Here is a 20,910-nt window from a genome sequence, read left to right on the forward strand (position 1 = left end):
CCCTCTGCCCCTCTACCCCTGCTCATTCTCTCTCTCTCTCACTCTCTCTGCTCTCTTGCTCCCAAATAAATATTTTTAAATGTTAATAAATAAATGAATTTTTATAAAGGAAGCCTCAAAAGGATCAAACTAATTTGAAAGTAATTTAAATGTATGCCAGTCATGATCTGAAGGGACACGTGCCCCCGAATGTTTACAGTAGCAATGTCCACCATAGCCAAACTGTGGAAAGAGCCCAGGTACTCATCAACAGATGAACGGATAAAGATGTGGTATATATACAATGGGATACTACACAGCCATCAAAAAATGAAATCTTGCTGTTCGCAATGACGTGGATAGAACTAGAGAGTATTATGCTAAGCAAAATAAGTCAATCAGAGAAAGACAATTATCATATAATCATATAATCCACTGATATGTGGAATCTAAAAAACAAAACAGAGGATCATAGCAGAAGGGAGGAAATAATAAAACAAGATGAAATCAGAGAGGGAGACAAACCACAAGAGATTCTTAATCACAGGGAACACAATCAGGGTTGCTAGAGGTAAGAGGTGGAGGGTTGGGGTAATTGGGTGATGGACATTAAGGAGGGATGCGAAGTAATAAGCTCTGGTTATTATATAAGACTGATGAATCACTGTGGTGCCTGGGCAGCTCAGGTCATGATCCCAGGGTCCTGGGATCGAGCCCTACATCAGGCTCCCTGCTTTCAGAGAGCCTGCTTCTCCCTCTCCCTCTGCCTGCTGCTCTGCCTACTTGTGCTCTCTGTCTCTCTGTCAAATTACTAAATAAAATCTTCTTTAAAAAAATTAAGACTGATGAATCACTGACCTCTACCTCTGAAACCAGTAATATCATATAATGATATGTTAATTAATTGAATTTATTTATTTATTTTTAAAGATTATTTATTCATTGGAGAGAGAGAGTGGGGTAGAGCAGAGGCAAAGGGAGAAGCAGGTTCCCTACTGAGCATGGAGACCAATGTGGGACTGGATCCCAGGACCCTGCGATCATGACCTGAGCTGAAGGCAGACATTTAACCAACTGAGCTACCCAGGCATCCCTAATTAATTGAATTTAAATTTTTAAAAATGTTTAAAAACATATAAATGAATGAATGAATGAATGAATGAGTGCCAGAACAAAACCCAATATCCATCAAAGGAGTACAACCAAATCAAACATTTTAAAATATAAAATTTGCAATGTCCATTAACCAGTCAAAATTACCAGCCTTGCATATAAGATAAAAATACATAACCCATAACTAAGATTAAAACTTAGTCCACAGAGGGGTGCCTGGGTGGCTCAGTGGGTTAAGCCTCTGCCTTCGGCTCAGGTCATGATCCCAGGATCCTGGGATAGAGCCCCACATTGGGCTCTCTGCTCAGCGGGGAGCCTGCTTCCTCCTCTCTCTGCCTGCCTCTGCCTGCTTGTGATTTTTGTCTGTCAAATAAATAAATAAAATCTTTAAAAAAAAAACAAAAACAACTTAGTCCACAGAAACAGACTCAGAAATAACTGATGACAGAATTAGCAGCAAAGATTTTAAAGCAGCTATTATAAATACTGTATGTTCAAGGACATAAAGGAAAATGCATGCAAAATTAAGACGGAAATGGAATATTTAAAAGATCAACCAGCATCTACCCACCTGTCCTGGCGTCCATTCTGTCTGCCAGCTTAGGGAAGCCACAGTGTCGATGGAGCTGAGATCCAGCTGCTCCAGCTCACTCTCATTAAGAGCCAGAGCAATGCGCCCCAGCGAGGCGATATGGTATTCTTTCCAGTAAGAAGGCATGTCCCAAACCTTCAAATGAAAAAAAAAAAAAAATCCAAAAAATCCAGATTAGACTGACCATTACTAATAGTATTTTAAACAGACATAGGGTAAAGCTCTTTAATATACAAAGTTCTCTTATAAGTCAATAAAAAAGACAACCACATTAGCTTTAATATATACATACATATATGTATATGTATATACATATATATATACACATACATACATACATATGTACATATATATACATACATAAAAAACACACAAACAGAACAACTTTATATCATGGGACTTTATTGGTCTGATTTCTTGGCCCTCATCTTGATTTGGCCCCATAAAGGATCCCTGGCCAGTGGATTAAGGTTTCACCTAAGATGACAAGGACAATGACATCAAGGGATGTGAGGGAAGATGTTTTTATCCTCCTTATTGTAGTTCGAGGTTTTGATTTTTTCTGGCTAAAGAGACCCTTTATCTTTGTAAATACAAAACATTTTTGTTTTCTCTAGTTTTCTGTTCATGGCAAAAGAACAGAAACAAAGTTTTACTGGTTTTTGAAAAAAAAAAAGATATGAACAAGAAATTCACAAAGGAAGAAACAGACATGGAAAAAAGTCCAGTCTTGGTCAATTTTTCTTAAATTGTACATTATCAACAATCAAAGAATACCATGTGAGCTGATCATATTGACAAGGAATAAAAAGAATGATCATTTATGGTGTTGAAAAGATATGGGGTAAAGGATATCCTCATTTACTGATATTGAGAATATAAATTGGTACATACTTTTCGGAGGGGAATTTGGTTATGTGTATCAATAGTTTTTAAGATATTTGTATGCCGTGACCCCAGAATTCCACCTCAGGAATTTAGCCTAAGTAAATCATGAGATAAATGCCCCCCAAAATATGTACAAATAGGTACCCTGAGGCATTAAAAATATATAAGCAAACTAAAAGTCTACCAATTTGCTCAATAATAATTGTTCAATAAACAAGGACCAGAAAAAAGTACCAATCATAAAATGAAATATTACACAAGTGTTTAAAATGCTGATATAAATTTATATTTCTGATATGGAAAAATATGCGTTTATACTGTTGGGTGTAGACAGCAAGTTACCGAATAGGGGTGGGCATGACACTATTTTTTTCTAACATATATGTGTGAGTATACATGAAATACATAAATACATCTGATACATATACACAGAAGTCTGGGGAAATTCAGGTGAATATATCAAAATCTTAACAGTGCTTATCTCTGGGTAGAAGATTATGACAGATTTTCTTTATTGTTTTCTAACTTTTCTACAATAAACTTGGGTCCTTTATATAAAAATGAGTTATAAAGTATAATTTTAAGGAACTTACTGTCTTAACCCCGCAAGGATAACCAGATACTCTACAACTATTCAAATGGCTGAAACAAGCCACTCAAAGGGATCTTTATAAAGATGGAAAAAAAGACTTGTAGACCCCTTTTTACTCCTTTCGGCTGTTTTCCACACGTTTCCAAAGGATTCTGAGAAAACCTGCTGTAAGCAGCAATTGTGGTTCTCCCAGTGGAGAAAGAAAAGACACCATTCCTGGAAACAGTCTCAGTCAGAGGCACCAGAACATCCACAGAACTTCTACTGAGTGTCCATGAGATGCCAAGACACATCTCTGTTCTCTGCCACAGCCCGAGAGGGAGGAACTAGAAATTTCTTGGATGTGGAGCACACACCTATGACACCCAGTTGATGGAGAGAAACTGCAACGAGAGAGCAGCGCCCGTGAAAAGTCCCTGGGGTGGGCTCTTTGCACAGAAGTGCTGGGACCATCATGCTGGGGTTTTCCCTCTCTTGAATGCTCCCTCCCTGAGGTGGGCTTTACCTGTACAGCCTTCTCCTTCAGGGTCATCAGCTGAGGCAGCCTGAAACCCCTGACGGCCCCCAGAAGCTCCACGTTCCGGGTGAACGTGGATTCCTCCATGCAGAGCAGGTCGGCGGGGGCCCAGCAGGCATTGGCTTCTGCCAACTTTAGGATGTCACCAGAAGAAGGAGGCATGACTCCATGGCAACCTCAAGAACGGGGAGGAACAGAGGGAAGAGAGCTTCAGGGAATGTTAGTCTTTATTGAAATGAGTAATCTCCTTGCCTGGGTAGATTTACTCAGGAGGGGCAGCACAGCATAGACACTGAGAGCAGGGACGTGGGGGACAGCTTTAATCCCACTTCCGGCACTTCTTGCTAATTACCTGGTAACAAAATCACGGAAATGCCAAACTTTTTCACGGCCACATGCACATAGTAGGAGCTCTGCAGCACTACCGTGGGGCTCCAACTTGCCTGGAGGACAGTGGTTGCTGGCGGTGAACAATTCTGGTTTCAGATTCAAATCCAAAGCTCTTTAACCCTTCTCTGCCTCAGTTCCCTCGTCAATAAAATGAGGATAAAATTATCTCATCAAATTTTTGGAAGGATTAAATGTATTATTATATATGAAGCACTTAGAATAATGCCAGGTATACAGTAAGCGCTCAATACTTGTTAACTATCTTCATTAGTTATGTTCAAAGCAGCTGCCACCTCAGGCATTTATTTGCAACCCAAAGTTAAGGCTTCCAGAATTACAAGGAAAAAAAGAGTATGGTAAGGGTGGGATGCCTGAGTGGGTCAGTCTGTTAAGTGTCTGCCTTTAGCTCGAGTCATGATCCCGGGGTCCTGGGATCGAGTCCCATATTCATCAGGCTCCCTGCTCAGCAGGGAGTCTGCTTCTCCCTCTCCCTCTGTTTCTTTACCCCACTTTTGTGTGCGTGTGTGTGTGTGTGTGTGTGTGTGTGTGGTGCACACTCAGGCATGCTCTCTATCAAGTAAATAAATAAAATCTTCAAGTGTGGGAAAGAAGAACGATTTGGCATCGTGGGGGCTATGGCCTTCCCACTTTCTGGGAAAGAGGAGAAATGGGCCTGCTGCATTTTCCTTGGCGACAGGAGAAACCCATCCATTTCAGTCTTTGACTGAGCTGAATCTCAACATGGTTAAACCAGTTAACATCATCAACACACAGATATATTTCTCCCCTGTTGCTCCACTGGGAGAAAACCCAAAGCTCCTCGTCCGAAGAGCAATCCTGGCTCTCCTGTCTTAGCAGCGGTCCACCCCTGAGGTGCACAGAATGACCAGCAACCCCCAGCCAGACCACGCCCAAGCCCTGTGGCCACTCCCTCCTCACTGCCTCTCAGCGGCAACTCACTGGACTCCAGGAGGTGAAAGCAGACCAAACCCAGGTCACCACATGTGGTCCTCAAGCATTTTTACCACAAAAGACACAACCGTCCTAGATTCCCCTACTCCACCCCGACTTTCCAATGAAAACAGGATCCAGTGATAGTACAGAATTAGAGAGGAACCAAATGGTTATACCGTGCGGCAGGAACTTGGCCTTCTCCTGCTGTGGTCCCTGCCTGGCACATAGTAGGTGTTTAGCAAGTATTTGTTGAATGAATCAACACACACACACATAAATTAACTAAAATGAAACCAACCAGTAATTCTGCTATGCCATTAACTACTACAAGCACAGCAGTAATGAGTACCCAGAACCACGAAAGAAAACTCTGGGGACACAGTCATGACAGAGTGTCCTCCCCAGAGTGTGGCGGGTCTCCCTTCTGCACACCCACACGCACAGAGCAGGACGCCTGCCACGTGACGAGTGCACTGCTGGGCTGTGAGGGCAGGAGGAGCTAGTAGTGGTGATCATCACCAGCTCTGGGTACCAATCCCAGAGCTGCATTGTTCACTCCACGACTTTGGCCAAGCCTCTTAATCTCTCTCTAAACCTCAGTTTCCCTTGTCAAGAAAATGGGAGCAAGCCCAGGACAGAGGTACACGGAGAGAGGACCACCCAAGATCAACATGAATCAGACTGTGACACTTCTTTGCTTGGTGCTTCCGTGAAACCCCAACCAAAAGACAAAGACAAAGAAAGTCCTTCGGGCTTCCTTTATAAAGCCCTACATGGCCTTGTCTCTCGTGCAGTCCAGCCACACTGGTCTCTCGCGTCCCATTCATTTCTGTTCCTGTTACACTTCCATTTGCCTGGAAGACTCCGACGCCACATGTCCACACAGTCCGCTCCCACGTTCCCTTGGGCTTTCCTGAAATGTCCCCTCCTCAGTGAAACCCACCTCTACAGTTCTCTTTGCAAATTATAACTCCCCACCCCCACACCACTCACTGACCCTCTCCTTGCCTGGCTTTATTTTCCTTTGTGGCACTTATCATCCCACAAAAAAACTACATCTTTTACTGTATGTGTGATTTACTGCTGGGTGCCCGCCCCCACGTCCCAGCCCCTTGTCCTCTGCGAGCACAGGGATTTTTGTTTTCTCCACACACTCAGTACTCCATAATTATTTTGGCAGGACAGAAAGCAAGCACTGACTGCCAGCTACTAGTCTTATAATTATTACTGGGTCTGATTAACCTCGTCCCTGCCTGCTTGGCACAGGTCTGTGCTCAGTGGGTGCATGAAAGTCATAAAAACAGCGAACACCTCTGGAGCATTTCCTACATTGCCCGGGCACTGTTTTGAACAGCCTGACAGGTTCCAGTCCACTAACCCTCATGACAACCTAAGGAGGTAAGGACTCTCATTCTCCCCATCTTACGGAGAGGATGAACACCGAGGCACAGAGAGGTTAAAGGGCTTACCCAAAGTCCCACTGCCAGTAAGCAACAGATCCAGGCTTCACAGCCTGGCCCCAGCCCTGCAAAACACTGTCACTCAGCCATCCATACCCTTTAAGTCAATTCTTTTGAAATGTTTGTTGCCACGTGATCACCATTTAACTGACTGGCCTGGGTAAGGAGCCCAAGACGGTTTCCAGATTGCTTTACTACAGAGGTCATACTTTGGCTTGTGGCTTTCTGCCATGCTTCTGCTCTGCCAACTTTGCATCCAGTCCCCTGGACAAAGGAGCCCCTCTGGATGTCAGGGACTCGGTCAAAGACCACCGCCCTGGCTCCGGTTGAGACACCCCGGAAACACTCACCGGGGCTGGGGGCCGAGCTGGGGCTCTTCTCCCTGCTGTTCCGGACAGATTCAAAGACAGCCCGGAGGAATCCTTGCGGGGGCAAGGTCCCAGCTGTCTTGGACGCTGTCTGCTGAAGGATATCAGGAAACTGTGCAGGAAAGAAGAGGAAGGAGGAGGAACACATAATAATTAAAGTACATTAAACACAGATTTACACTGTGATACTACTTGGTCCCTCAGGGGTTGTGTTTCTTCTATAGCAGCTTCTTCTTTAAATTTATCCCTGAGCCCAACTAATTCGGTCTCTACAAAGAATCATCCAAAATAATTCTTAACCCCATTAGCAATCCCATAAACGTTCAATAGCTCAAGTACTTATTGTTTTTCACGATTACCAAAAATAAAAGAAAGTGATAACGCCTAAAAATAAGATGAAGCGATAAGGTTTAATGCTGAGCAAAATACAGTAAATGCGTAGGCTTGCTCTTCTGTGAGACGGTTAAATGGTGCAGAATTACCGAAGCAACCTGGTAAGATCTATCAGAAATGCAGGGGAGCTTATCCTGCTTTGGTCTGGCATTGTTTTTAAATTTTCACTAAACTTGGGGTCCCTGGGTGGCTCAGTGGGCTAAAGTCTCTGCCTTTGGCTCAGGTCATGATCTCAGGGCCCTGAGATGGAGCCCCGAATCCGGCTCTCTGCTCAGCGGGGAGCCTGCTTCCCTCCCCCTACCCCTCTCTGCCTACTTGTGATCTCTGTCAAATAAATAAATAAAATCTTTAAAAAAAATTTTTTTTTCACTAAACTTTACATGTATCATAAAAAAGATGAAAGAGAGGGGGCTCCCGGGTGGCTTGGTGGGCGGACCATCCAACTCTTGATTTTGGCTCAGGCTGTGATCTTGTGGTTGTGGGGTCTGGCCCTGTGCTCAGTGGGCAGTCTGTTTGAGATTAATATTCTCTCTCTCTCTCTCTCTCTCTCTCTCTCTACCTCCCCCCACCCCCCGCTCCTTCAGGCCCATCCCTCCTCACGCTCTCTTTCTCAAATAATTTTTTTTTTTAAGAGAAAGAGAGAATTATCTCTAATTCCGAGTGGAGACTAGAAACGAAGGATCCTCCAGTTGCCCTGGAGAAGGTGCCATTTCCCATCTAGAACCGGTGTGATGTGTCAAGACCCAGGATATTACTGGCAGACCCACCATGAGTGCAGAGCATTTTCCAAACTCTCTCACACAGGATGGGTCACTGGGCCCCACTCTGTCCAAAGAGAAAGCCCCTCAGGTTATACTAGCTCCTTTTTCAATTCTAACCTTCAGAATCAGCATCCCACTCTAAACCCCAGTAGTTCCCCAACCCCGCTGCAGGTGACAATCACCTGGGAAATCTTCAGACACCCAGGCCCCACCCTGGAGATTCTAAGACCACTGGCCTGGGCTGGAGGCCATGTCAGTGTCCTTTTAGAATGTCTCCAGTGATTGTCACGTGCAGCTAAGGTCACAAGCAACTCACAAGAAGACATTGTTAACTCTTAAAAAGCAAAATGCAGGAGCGCCTGGGTGGCTTAGTGGGTTAAATCCTCTGCCTTTGGCTCAGGTCATGATCCTAGGTTCCTGGGATCAAGCCCCGCATCGGGCTCTCTGCTTAGCAGGGAGCCTGTTTCCTCCTCTCTCTCTGCCTACTTGTGATCTCTGTCTGTCAAATAAATAAATAAAATCTTAAGAAAGAAAGAAAGAAAGAAAGAAGGAAAGAAACAGAAAATGCATGGCAGAGTGAATGGTATTTTCCATTCTGTTTTTTTTATTTTATTTTATTTATTTATTTGACAGAGATCACAAGTAGGTGAAGAAGCAGGCTGAGGAGGGACTGCTCCCCACTGAGCAGGGAGCCTGATGCGGGGCTCGATCCCAGGACCCTGAGATCATGACCCGAGACGAAGGCAGAGGCTCAACCCACCGAGCCACCCAGGCGCCCCCCATTCTGCGATTTTTTTTTTAAGATTTTTCTTTATTTATTCGATAGAGATCACAAGTAGGCGGAGAGGCAGGCAGAGAGAGAGAGAGAGGAGGAAGCAGGCTCCCTGCCGAGCAGAGAGCCCGATGTGGGGCTCAATCCCAAGACCCTAGCACCATGACCCGAGCCGAAGGCAGAGGCTTAACCCACTGAACCACCCAGGCACCCCCCCCCATTCTGTGTTCTTTAGGGAAAGAACATATATAAGCAGGAAGAGGATTTTTCTGAAAGGATGGAGCAGAATCTGGGAAGAGTGATCACCTCTGGGTAGACAGGCTGGGGACTTAAAGTGGGAGGTAGAGGGGGGCACAGTCTGTCATCCTTTAACTTCTGGTATAGTTGAAATTTCTTAACCAGGAGCATATATTACTTGTCTTATTAAAGATGTCAGTCATTGGGGCGCCTGGGTGGCTCAGTGGGTTAAGCCTCTGCCTTCAGCTCAGGTCATGATCCCAGGGTCCTGGGATCGAGCCCCACATCAGGGCTCTGCTGAGCAGGGAGCCTACTTCCCCCTTTCCCCTCTGCCTGCTTCTCTGCCTACTTGTGATCTCTCTCTCTCTGTCAAATAAATAAATAAAATCTTAAAAAAAAAATGTCATTGAAAAAAAAAAAAGTAGAGAGACTAATACAACACAACACCCATGTACCCACAACCTAACTTAAGAAATAAAACATCACAAATATAATTGATAGGTCCTTCCCTCCCTCTTTGGTCTTACTTCCCCTGAAATAAACAGCACCCTGAATTTGGCATTAACCATTCTCATGCACTTCTAAACCTGACTTACATCTAAAACTGTTTTTGCATGTACTTAAAATTTTAATAAGACTATTTTCATGGTGGAAAAAAAAAAAACCCACTACCATTATAGCATTTTCCTAGTGAAAAAAAATCTAAGATTTGTTTATTTCATATCCTACCATACCGCAGGCTTCTGCAACTTAACCTTTTTTAACCCTGCACTGTGTTTCTGAGATTTAACTGTACTGAGATAAAACTTTTTCAATTTCAAAAATTGATCTTCATAAGATTAGATAAGTATATAATATATAAGCATCTGCTGCTTATGACTGTACGTCTGGATACCCCAGAAGACGATTTGGCCATGCCTGGACGTTGGAAGGCAGGTCGGGTGTGACCGTGGGTGACACGCGGTGTATTCTGGTTCTGCTGAGCACGTATGACAACGTACACCTTGCACACCCACGTACAGGGACGAGAGTGTGGGGATACGCCTTGCGGTCCCTCTGAATCTCATCCAGCAAACACTTACTCCCTCCCGCCCTCCACTTCCGCAGGAAGGAGACTACTTCCACCCCCTGGAGGCTGAGCTTGGTCATGTGACTAGCTTTTGGCCAATGGAAAATGATAGTATGGTGTTTCCCGGTGGAGGCCTTAAAAGAAAATTGCACTTGCACTTTGGGGCTCCCTCTTCTGGAGTTTCAGACCTTCATGGTGAGAAGAACGAGCTCCAGGTAGCCTGAGCCCCAGAAGCACACTCTGGAAGCAGAGCGGTCCCGGTGACCACAGACCAGTCTGCAAGTAGTTAATGCTTATTGTTGTCCGCCAACGAGATTGCGCGGCTTCATTATACAGCAAACAGATGACAAACGGGTGCCTGTTTAGAACGGCTCTTGGCCTACGCTGTCTAACCTTTGGAGAGTTGCTCCAAATAAAGTGTGTGCCCAAAGGCAATGCTCCACAAGGATTTGGTTTTGGATGAAATGTGACTGCACACACTGGACATAGGTGTGCATGTGTTTATGGCAATGCTGTGTGTAGGTGCGCAAACACAGCCTGCATGTGGAAAGCTTGTGGACAGCAGGGTTGTCGCTGACCTACAGCATCTAGTCTGGGCACAGCTGCCCCGAAGGCCATGTGAAGAGCCCAGAGTTGGTTTTGCTGCTGCCTTACTCCCTTTTCCCAAACCCTGGGCATCCTAGAGCAGAGCTGGAAACACCTGAGCCCTCTGAGGCAGGGAGGAAGGTTCCAGAAAGCAAACAGGCAGTAAACCCAGTGGTCAGTTACAACTGACCACACTTTCTCTGCCCCTTCAAATCCCTTCCGCCTTCCAAGGATGGAATACAGAGGTACCTTTGTGGCAACAGAGCTTAATTCGTCTTCTGAAAAAAGCATTAGAAAGGGTCCCAAGTCCTTTGCCGTCTCAGCGGTCCAGTTCTGGGGGAGTCTAGGAGGAGAGGATAAGCAGTCAACAGAAACACTGTCCCTGTCTCACAGCATCCTTTTCTTACAGGAACAAACCGACTTCATACCTGGACCAGTCCCACTTCCCCAACCTAAAGAACAGGCAGGAGACCCAGGCTAGCACAGGCAGGATGCCAAGTCATCCTTGGGAATTTTGTTGGAACCACTAGAGAAGCCCTCTTTCTCCTGGTGTCTCTAGCAGTAAAGGGAATATTGGAAGCCATTCCCATTACCACGTGGAGAGAACAGAGGCCCCACCAAGGAGCACAGAGCTGAGGGCTGGAAGGAACATACTCCCGACAACATCACTTGAGCCTCGGGATCTGGTCAGGCCTGAAGTATACCCTGGAGTCTTCCATTACGTTCTGTTTCTGATCTCAGTAAATTCCCACTTCTTTTTTAGCTTGAATTGTTGAATTTCTGTCACTTACATCACAGCCTGTCCTTCCTCTTCCATTACTGTCCCCATTCCACAGATGTAGAAATTAAAGTGCAAAAAAAATTAAGTAGCTTTTCCCAGGTCACAGAGACAATAGAGGATGCACACAAAATTTTAACCAAAGGAGTCAGCTTCCCAAGTCCACGTCCCATGTGCCTGGGACACAGTAATTACTCCAGAAACGTTTGTTTTTGAACCACTGACTGATGGCTAGGTCCCACTCAAATACCTGCCCCAACTTCAAAAGACTCTACATGAGAAAGAATAGTTCTGTGTCTGCCCCCCCTTTCCTTGCCCCCCTACCCTGCCCAGAGCTCCCACGGACCCAGAGCTGACAGTGCTTTTATTACTGTATTATTATTAGTGTTGTTGTTGTTATTATTTCATAAGAATAAAGATGCCAGCTCCTTGCATTTGTAAAGTGCCGTCTTTTCAAAATTCCTGCCCTTAAATATACCAAGATGTATTGGTGACAACCACGTGAGGTCTGCAGAGAAACTACTATTGTTCTCACTTTATAGGGCATCTGAGGCCCCAAAAAAGAAAGGTCACATTTCTAGAATAAATGTAAGCGGCCAACCTTGTCCTTAGCTAGAGACTCGCTCTGTTTGGAAGGCAGGAGAGGCAGGGTTAAACGCCGCTTGGCCGCCCTCTGGCCCCCCAACCCCTGGAAGCCAGGCTCTTGCCCCTCCTCACCCGCACTGTTCCAGGAGCCTGAGCCTCACTGCAGCCTTCTGCTCGGGGCTGAGCTCTGGGCAGTCTCTGAGCACGTGCAGGGCTGTGGCCCAGGCTCGGGCAGAGACCCCTCGGTGGAGGACAGCAGCTGGCAAGTGGCAGAGCAGTTTCCCCACGATGTCTACCGCATACTCGTCGGCAATGGAGTTGTTCTGAAACCGACAAGAGGAGCTGATGGGAAGATCCAGCAAACTCAAGATCGTGATCCCTCCACGACACATCCCAGTCCCCAACCTTGTGTTTCCAGGACCTAAATCACCCCCCTACCATGGACTAGAAAAGACAGCACGGGGTCTGATTTTACCCCAGGGAGGCAGGCCTCGGAAGGCTAGGAGGTCCCACCAGGGAGCTGGTGTGGGTAGAATATGTGCCATGTGGTAAACCCTCCATAAATGAGGACTGATGTCATCATTGGTGCCATTGCTCTGAGGATACCCCAGAGTTCCACAACCATGCTCATGATACTACAGCAAGAATAAAAACAGCACCTCAAAATCTGTATGGGACTCAAAACCCTCTAAAACGCTTTTTCCAAATGACAAAAGTAGATAACATTTGAGTGTTTAATACATGCCAGGCCATGTCCTAACAGCTTGCAGGTCTTAATCTTCATCTTCAAAGTAATTATAAGAGATAAGTACAAATACCACCCACTCTTTAAAGATAAAGTAACTGCTAGCCAGTTGCAAGCCTAGGTAGGATTCACACTCAGTGTGTTCTTTGGGTCTTGGCATTGAACAATATATTACCTATTTCATGCCCTCAATAATTCTGTGCAATAACTCTTGCACCCATTTTAGGGATGAGAAGACTGAGGCTCAGGGAAGGGAATGACTTGCCAGAAGCCACATAACCGATCACTGTCAGAGGCCAGTGTTGATCAGTCTAGATCGAAGTCTCTGTGTACCATAATCTCTCAAGTCCCCTGGAGCAGCCTCCCATCATTCAAGCCCAGGATGACAGTTCTCAGAACCAATGACCAACATCATCCCACCCAGGGTCCCAGGGTCAGGTTTGAGACCCACAAGTCAGACCTCGAGCCATCACCACAAGCTTGAGAACCCAGCCAGATCCCTTGAGGGCTCCCTGGGATGGCCACAAACCCTCAGGGAGGAAGGGACACCAGGAGTGTCACCCAGGAAGAGTTTCCTTACCAGGCACTGCTGTACCTTCCTAAGGACTGAATTCTTTTTGTGGGAATCTAAAACCAAGGAGTCCAGCTGACTCTTCCCCAGGCTGATGAGAAAGGGCACACACTGGGAAGCTGGGACAGAAGCCAGGTAGTGAGCCCTGGAAAGAGATGGGAAGAATGAGAGAAGGAAAACAGTGGCTACTCGACATTTGCCCCTGAAATCAGCCTTCACATGCCCAAGAGCTTATCCCTCTTGGGATAAGGGCTGTTCTTTAAATGTTTGTTCTCCCAAGTGATGTTATGGCTCCTCCTGGGAGGGAGCAAGCCTCCTACCCATCACTACCCTCTTCTGTGGGCAGGAAAACAGACTGCCCATCCTGCCAATCTTCAGTGGGTGGGGAAATGGACTTCCCATCAGGTCCCTCTTCTGTGGACAGGGAAACAGATGCCCCATCACTCCCCTCTTTGATGGGCGGGGAAATGGACTTCCCATCATGCCCCTCTTCTGTGGGGGAGGAAACAGATGCCCCCATCAGGCCCCTCCTCTATGGGCAAGAAACAGACTTCCCATCATGCCTCTCTTCTGCCCCCCAGTAACATTGATCAGAGAATGGGATCTCCATAAACATATGTTGACTGATGGACTGGTTGAGGGGAGATGAAGAGAAAGAAAAAGAAAAAGAAGTAAGAGATAAAGAAGAGAGATAATAAAATAGAAAGGGAGAAAGAAAGACAAAGAGAGAGCAGGAAAAAGTAAGAGAAATGATACCTGATTCTGGTATCTCCAGTCCAGAACCGCCCCCCCAAAACTTTTGACCATGTATTCTTAAGAGAGGCAATATGGCCCCCTAAGGGGAGAAAAACTGGTTCAGGTAGAGAGAGGGAACAAATTAAAAAAAAAATCTTAGTTATTACAATGATTTGTGACTCACTAAAGCTCAGCCCTATTCAACAAAATCTTATTCCTGGTAAATTCTTTTATTCAGGAGAATTTAAATTGTTCCCTTTAGGGAGGCAATAATGAAACAAAGATTGAGAAAGACTGCTCTAGACCCACATGGCCTACTCATCACGACCACTAGACTGTTCAAAAACCAAATTCTGCATGTTTTTCCTCCTCTACGCCATCCCAAGTGTCTCTTTTCCTCTCTCCCCAAATCTGTCATTGCTACCAGCTTAATATTAAATCTACTCTTGCCTCTCCATTCATAGTACTGCTATCTTATTTATCTCTTCATTCATTCAGCAAATATCTACTGCATGCCAGGCATGGTACTGGGCCCCAGCTACAATCACAAACACTGCATGATGGGTGGGTCCCTGTTCTCAGGATGCTTCATTCTAGCAGGGTAAAGACAACAGAAACCAGTGAATAAAACAGGCCATTTCTTATCAGCCAGTGATAAGTACAAAAGGGCTCTGCAATGGAGAATGATTGGGAGCCTGTTCTAAGACACAGGTCTTTCAGCTGAGACACAGATCAGTGGAAGGAGACCACCAGGCCAAGGTCCAGGCTCTAGAAATAAGCTTCCATGTCTCCCTCCTTCTGGCCAGGCCCCCTGTATTCTGTCTGCTATGGGACAGAGATAATAATCTCTCTGAAACATAAATCTCAGGATCTGTGCCCAGAATACATGTGAAACACCTTACGGTGTCACACAACCCCTCCCTGATTTGACTGTCCCTCTCTGGCATTTTGTCTCCCAGCTACTCTGCAGACACACACCATGCGCTCCCCAGAGTGCTTCGCTTCCCTTGCCCAGTCACTGCTGGACCAAACATCCCTTGTGCCCCTGCCTGAGGTGTCCATCTTGAATTCTGAAACCCCTGCTCATTCTCTGAGCTTCAGGTTAGCCTCCTCTGACTCTGCAGTCTGAAGGAGATAGTACCCCCTCCCTGCCCTGTACCCATCACTCTTTTCCATGGTAAGAGCACCTGGCTTTCTTGGAGAATCACCATCTTCACATGAAGTCTTGTGGTTTGGGGTGGACCCCCACTTCATTCTTGGCTCCAGGGGTAAAATACCAAACTAAGCCAGTCAGAGTTATCCATACTCAATGACCCCAGTCAAACCCACAACATACTGAGAAGGATGGCAAGAAAAAGTCTTTTAACCAGGAAGATAGGACCTTGAATCTCCCAAAGACCACCATAGAGAAAGAAGTTGCCTGGCACAGAAGCCTACAAAGGAAAGCAGGGCCAAAAAGACACATGGCTTACCACTGAGCCCCTGGATCAAGCCATGCCTGCATGCCTGAACTCTATCCCAGGACTTTCCAGTTACCTGAACCAAAATTGCCAGTTTGAGTTAAGGCTCTATCACCTTCAACCAAATACCAACATGACATTGTAATTGGTTTTGTATTTGCATATTCCCCCTCCCAGAGACTATAAGCTCTTAGAGGGGAAAAGTAAATTATCTTTAAGAACTAGTATATAGTACACATTTGGTGAATATTTTTTTTAATAAATGAAGACAATTAGCAGCAAGAGAAGGAAGAGGGAAATAAAGACAAAGAGAGTATCCAGACTGTGCTTGAAAAGCAGGGCTCCCGCTCCCATGCCTAGAAGCCCACATGTGCCAGGAGAAATCCCCACGACCCACATCAGCCCTGATTACCCTGAGCCCGGGCACAGCTGAGAGGTCAGCCCAGATGGGACCTGCTTCACCAGCACTCACTCAGGCTTGGATTGCTTTGGCTTTGGTTTTTAAATAACAGGAGGGGGGGGAAGCAAGAGATTCTGTCTGAAATATCTACATGGGGCTCACAGAATTTAAATCCTGGTTCACAAGGGCTTAATTCTGGAAGGCACTCTGTCTCTGGCTCCTCACAAAAACCCAGGGGTGAGAAGGCTTGGATGACTCTCCCCGATCTCATTGTTGGGCCAGAGAGGGGAGCCAATGTTCACTTACGGGAGCACAGCCAGGAGGAAAGGTGGCATAGAGGACCTGGAGACCTCCCAGTATTTCCACGCCAAACAATTAACCTGAAAGATTAAAGCAGTTCTAGGAATTTAGTCCAATGATCATAAAAGCAAACACAGACTGTGCTTTCTCTGGACCAGGCACCGTTCTAAGTGCCCTATATATGTTTACTTATTATTTAATAGAACACCATATGGTAGAGGTACCACTACTATGCCCAGTTTAGGGATGAGGACACTGAGGCGATCACAAGGCGAGCACAAAAATTTAAGTCTGAGAATGCTCACCTTGTTTTGTTTATTACTGCAAGAAAGTGTGATGTTAAATTAATTAAACAAGGAGGCCATCAGACCAAGTGGCCCTAATGACATGGTGCCCTATGTGAGCACACCAAAACCCAAGTCCACAAGCGCCTCAAGGTTACGAAATCAAAACACCGACAACAACCAAACATCAAGAACCAATGAGGCTTTAAGCTATCACCAAATAATTTCTTTCTCTGCATCTGCACTTTTTCTATATAATATTCTTTTCCCTCTGCCAGAGCACTCCAAACCACTTGATTTTTGCTCAGGAAAACTTTTAAAAGTTTTAATATACCTATGTTTATCTTTTGCAGAGATATAAGTTCACCGTCCCTTGGTTTGAGATTGGTGAGGTCGGCTATAGTATATCCATACAACTGAGTGCTATGTAACTGTTTTGTTTCAAAAGGTAGATTTATATCTGTCAACATGGAATGATGGCCATGACCTATTTTATTTTATTTTATTTTTTATTTGACCACAAGTAGGCAGAGAGAGAGAGAGAGGAGAAGCAGGCTCCCTGCCGAGCAGAGAGCTCGATGCAGGGCTCAATCCCAGGACCCCGGGATCACGACCCAAGCCGAAGGCAGAGGCTTAACCCACTGAGCCACCCAGGCACCCCATGACCTATTTTAGATACACACACAAACACACACACATGCCTGTGATAGAAAGTTAAACAGAACAATGTATATAGTATGAAGTCATTTGTGTTTTTTAAATTACACGTAAATACGTTTTATATATGCAAAAAAAACTCTCCAAGTCGCTAGCAACCTTTTCCCCATGGTTACCTTAAGAGGGACTCTCAGGGTACTTGTTGGCCCAGTCGGTTAAACAGCTGCTTTCGGCTCTGGTCATGATCTCTGGGTCCAGAGATGGAGCCCCTTATCGGACTCTCTGCTCAATGGGGGGTCTTCTTATCCCTCTGTGCCTCCCCACTGCTAGAGCATTCCCTCTCTCTTTCTCTCTCTCAAATAAATAAAATTAAAAAAAAATAGGGACTCTCAAATCTCAGCACCTTTAAGATGTTGGGTTCAGACAACCCTTTGCTGTGGGGCTTTTCTCTGCATTGTAGGAAGTGAGCAGCATCCCTAGTTTCTACTCACTACATGCTTCTCCCCTAGGCGTGACAACCAAAAGTGTCTCCAGATATGGCCAAACAGTCCTCCAAGAATCACTGCTCCAGGGGAAACTGGGGGATATTTTACTCTCTAAATATTGTTTTATTCTTCAATAATAATTATGTGTTTTCAACAAAAGTGTAAACAACAAAGGCAAATTTTCTAATTAACTGGTATTTGAAGGTCCTGAGAATTAAAGACTCTAGGAAAGGGGCTTTGCTAGAACAATTCTTCCTCCTTGCACATGGCAGTCATCTTCCTCAAAGTGGGTCTGACCTCCAGCCACTGGGTCAGTTTGATGAGTATAAAGGAGACTGCCATGCCAGGGTCCAGGTAACCGAAATAATTTGCTTTCCTCCCTGTCTGGGCAAGACTTTTCATACAGTTCAACAGTTCTCATCAGAAAGCTGCTAGAAATGTCAATTATCAGGCTTCACCCCAGAAATTGCAAGTGAGGTCCCACAATCTGTATTGGGGTCTTTTTTTTTTAGCTCTGTGGGGTTTTTAATAGCTTTCTTGAGGTATATTGATATGCAAAGACGTGCACCTCTAATGCATACATGGTGATGAGTCTGGACATGTGCAAATGCCCGGGACACCCTCACATAGTCCAGGTAATAGACACATCCAACACCTCCCAGAGTTTCCTTTATTCCTTTTTGTTTTTGTTTTTCACTTAACATGGGATCTACCCTCTTAGCAAATTCTGAAGTCCACCATACCACATTGTTCGTGGTCGGCACTGTGTTGCACGGCAGATTTCTAGAATTTATTCATCGAGCAAAACTGAAACTTAATACTCGTCAAGCAACTCCAGCATCCCAGGCAGTGCTGACACTCAAATCCAAGAACCACTGACTGAATCCAAGGCAATGACAAGGCTTTGTGAAAATTTTCCCTATTCCTCTAACGACCTTTGATTACACACCAAGCTTTACGCTTATTTCCTGGCTCTCGGGGAGAGAATTCATTATTTGGAAACTTTGCATTCATATCTACAACAGACCAGGCCAGAGTCGGGCAGATGCCTTGTGTCTCTGCCTGCTCACCCTCTCAGGACCCTGTCCCGTCAAAAGCTTAGACCCCCAAGTCCAAACACTATTCCCAAAGCCTGGTTTTACTTGCTTAGATCCGGGGAAAAGTTCGTTTCTGCCTCTGGTCTCCCCAAAGGGATAAAGAGTCTCCCTACCCATTTGGAAAACAAAGGATTGAATGAAGAAGAAAATACTCTTATTAAAGTACTGTTTCCATTCCAGGCTACCTCTGGGAAGGACAGGGAGGAGGGAATGACCTTCAGTCTAGGGACCTAATTATAAACATGCCAAATGGTATACCCCACAACTGTATTTTTAGGTCCAGATCTGAATTTAGAATAACCAACCTGGTAAACTCTGGCTGTAGAGACAGGGGTATCTGGAGTTTTTAAAAAAGAAAACTGGAAGGGCGCCTGGGTGGCTCAGTGGGTTGAAGCCTCTGCCTTCGGCTCAGGTCATGATCCCAGGGTCCTGGGATCGAGCCCCGCATCGGGCTCTGCTCAGCAGGAAGCCTGCTTCCTCCTCTTCCCTGCCTGCCTCTCTGCCTAATTGTGATCTCTGTCTGCCAAATAAATAAATAAAATCTTTTTAAAAAAGAAAACTGGAGAAAACCTGGTTCCCTATTTGGCCCCACATCAGCACTCGCATGGGAATAATCCTGGCACAAATAGCATAAGCTCCCCGAGTCAGTCCGGGCCGACGACTGGGGCAGGGACGGAGACTCAGAAGTTCGAACGTGCTGTAATGGTACCTGATATGGTGAGAGCAGGGAGAGGTTGTTCTCAAAATAGTGGAAATGGGCCAGAAAGGAGTCCACACTCATGGCATCTATGTGGGAGCACGTCACGCCTTTGATCAGCTGCCCTGTGCTAGAAAACAGAGCAAGGAAGCAGGGTAAAGAAGGGCGTAGGGAGGGGAGAGGGAAGAAGGGGCAAGAGAAGGCAGGTCTGCTGGGGCACAGGCTCCAGACTGGACGGTCCAACTCTCCTTCCCGGGAAATAAGCCTCCAAAGGGCTCATCAGCCCCCAGGCTGAGTACACTCGCCTACCTCAGGAGCTCCTTGGGCCTTCTGGTCGACTTCGACAGAAGATTATACAGGAACAAGGCCTGAGGGAAGAGAAAGGTTGCCGCGTGGAAGGAGCCCTCACTCACTCACTCACGCACCATGATGAATGCAGTATGTGCTCAGCACCGGGAGGCCTTGTGGGGAAGGCACACTATGATCCCATTTTACAGATGGGGAAATGGAAGCTGAACAGGCTATGTTATTTACCCAGGCCCATACAGTTGCTGGGTGGTAGAGCTGAGATCTGAACTGGCAACTGCAGGACGCGTGCTCTCGCTCCCCCACCTGGAGGACCCCATCTCTAGAACACGGGGACGTGTGGACATGGACATGTGATCATGTGTCCACAGCGGATCAGCTGTGAAGGTGCTGGACAGCTCCTGTGTCCCCGCCCCCCTGCCAGGGCCCAGGAAGCAAAAGCAGGAGGGAGGGATGACTAGACCAGGAGGGGCTAGAAAGTACCATCGATAAAGTAACTCCTGCTTGTGGCACACGCTCCCCTCCAGCCCTCCCAGACGGGCACTCTACAAGAACAACACCTGGTAGGCAGGGGAGCCATTTGTTTTAAGGAACGTAATTTTACAGAACACCTAACTTGCAGATGCGATCAAGTATGACATCCATCTATTTTATAGACTCTGAAACTTTGAACATAATTCCCCAAACAGAATAAATTATGAGCCAGCATTAGACGGAGGCATCTGTGACGTGGCAGCCAGGCCCAGGAAAAAGCAATAGCTAGGGAGGTGAGTTCCTGAAGCTCTGTGTGTGGCCCCAGACATTTCCTCAGGCGCAGGACTGAGTTCTGGGACCTCTCCCACCCCAGTCTTGCCATCACTAAGGTTCTCTCTCTCCCTCTCCCTCTGCCCATCCCCACCTGACCCCACCTCCCAGCAGGTGCATACATGCTCTTGCTCTCTCTCTAAAATAAAAAGAAAGAAAGAAAGAAAGAAAGAAAGAAAGAAAGGAAGGAAGGAAGGAAGGAAGGAAGGAAGAAAGAAAGAAAGAAAAGGGCGCCTAGGTGGCTCAGTCATTGGGCGTCTGCCTTCGGCTCGGGTCATGATCCTGGGGTCCTGGGATCAAGCCCCGCATCGGGCTTCCTGCTCAGTGGAGAGCCTG

The 20,910-nt window shown here is 46.0% G+C and overlaps 1 protein-coding gene across 1 annotated transcript in view; it reads right to left on the bottom strand.

Moving 5' to 3' along the window:
* Positions 1-20,910, bottom strand: part of OTOA (otoancorin) — a 91,919-nt gene that overhangs the window by 42,303 nt on the left and 28,706 nt on the right. Inside the window, exons 15-23 of the mRNA XM_032844028.1 lie at positions 19,774-19,832; positions 19,477-19,594; positions 16,251-16,324; positions 13,359-13,494; positions 12,166-12,356; positions 10,920-11,013; positions 6,836-6,965; positions 3,670-3,857; positions 1,664-1,819 (exon numbers count right to left, since the gene is read on the bottom strand). Coding sequence (XP_032699919.1) covers positions 1,664-1,819; positions 3,670-3,857; positions 6,836-6,965; positions 10,920-11,013; positions 12,166-12,356; positions 13,359-13,494; positions 16,251-16,324; positions 19,477-19,594; positions 19,774-19,832 — 1,146 coding nt within the window. The remainder of the gene's footprint in view (positions 1-1,663; positions 1,820-3,669; positions 3,858-6,835; positions 6,966-10,919; positions 11,014-12,165; positions 12,357-13,358; positions 13,495-16,250; positions 16,325-19,476; positions 19,595-19,773; positions 19,833-20,910) is intronic.

Source organism: Lontra canadensis, unplaced genomic scaffold (genome assembly GCF_010015895.1).
Source record: "Lontra canadensis isolate GAN:19392208 unplaced genomic scaffold, GSC_riverotter_1.0 scaffold146, whole genome shotgun sequence".
NCBI lineage: Eukaryota > Metazoa > Chordata > Mammalia > Carnivora > Mustelidae > Lontra > Lontra canadensis.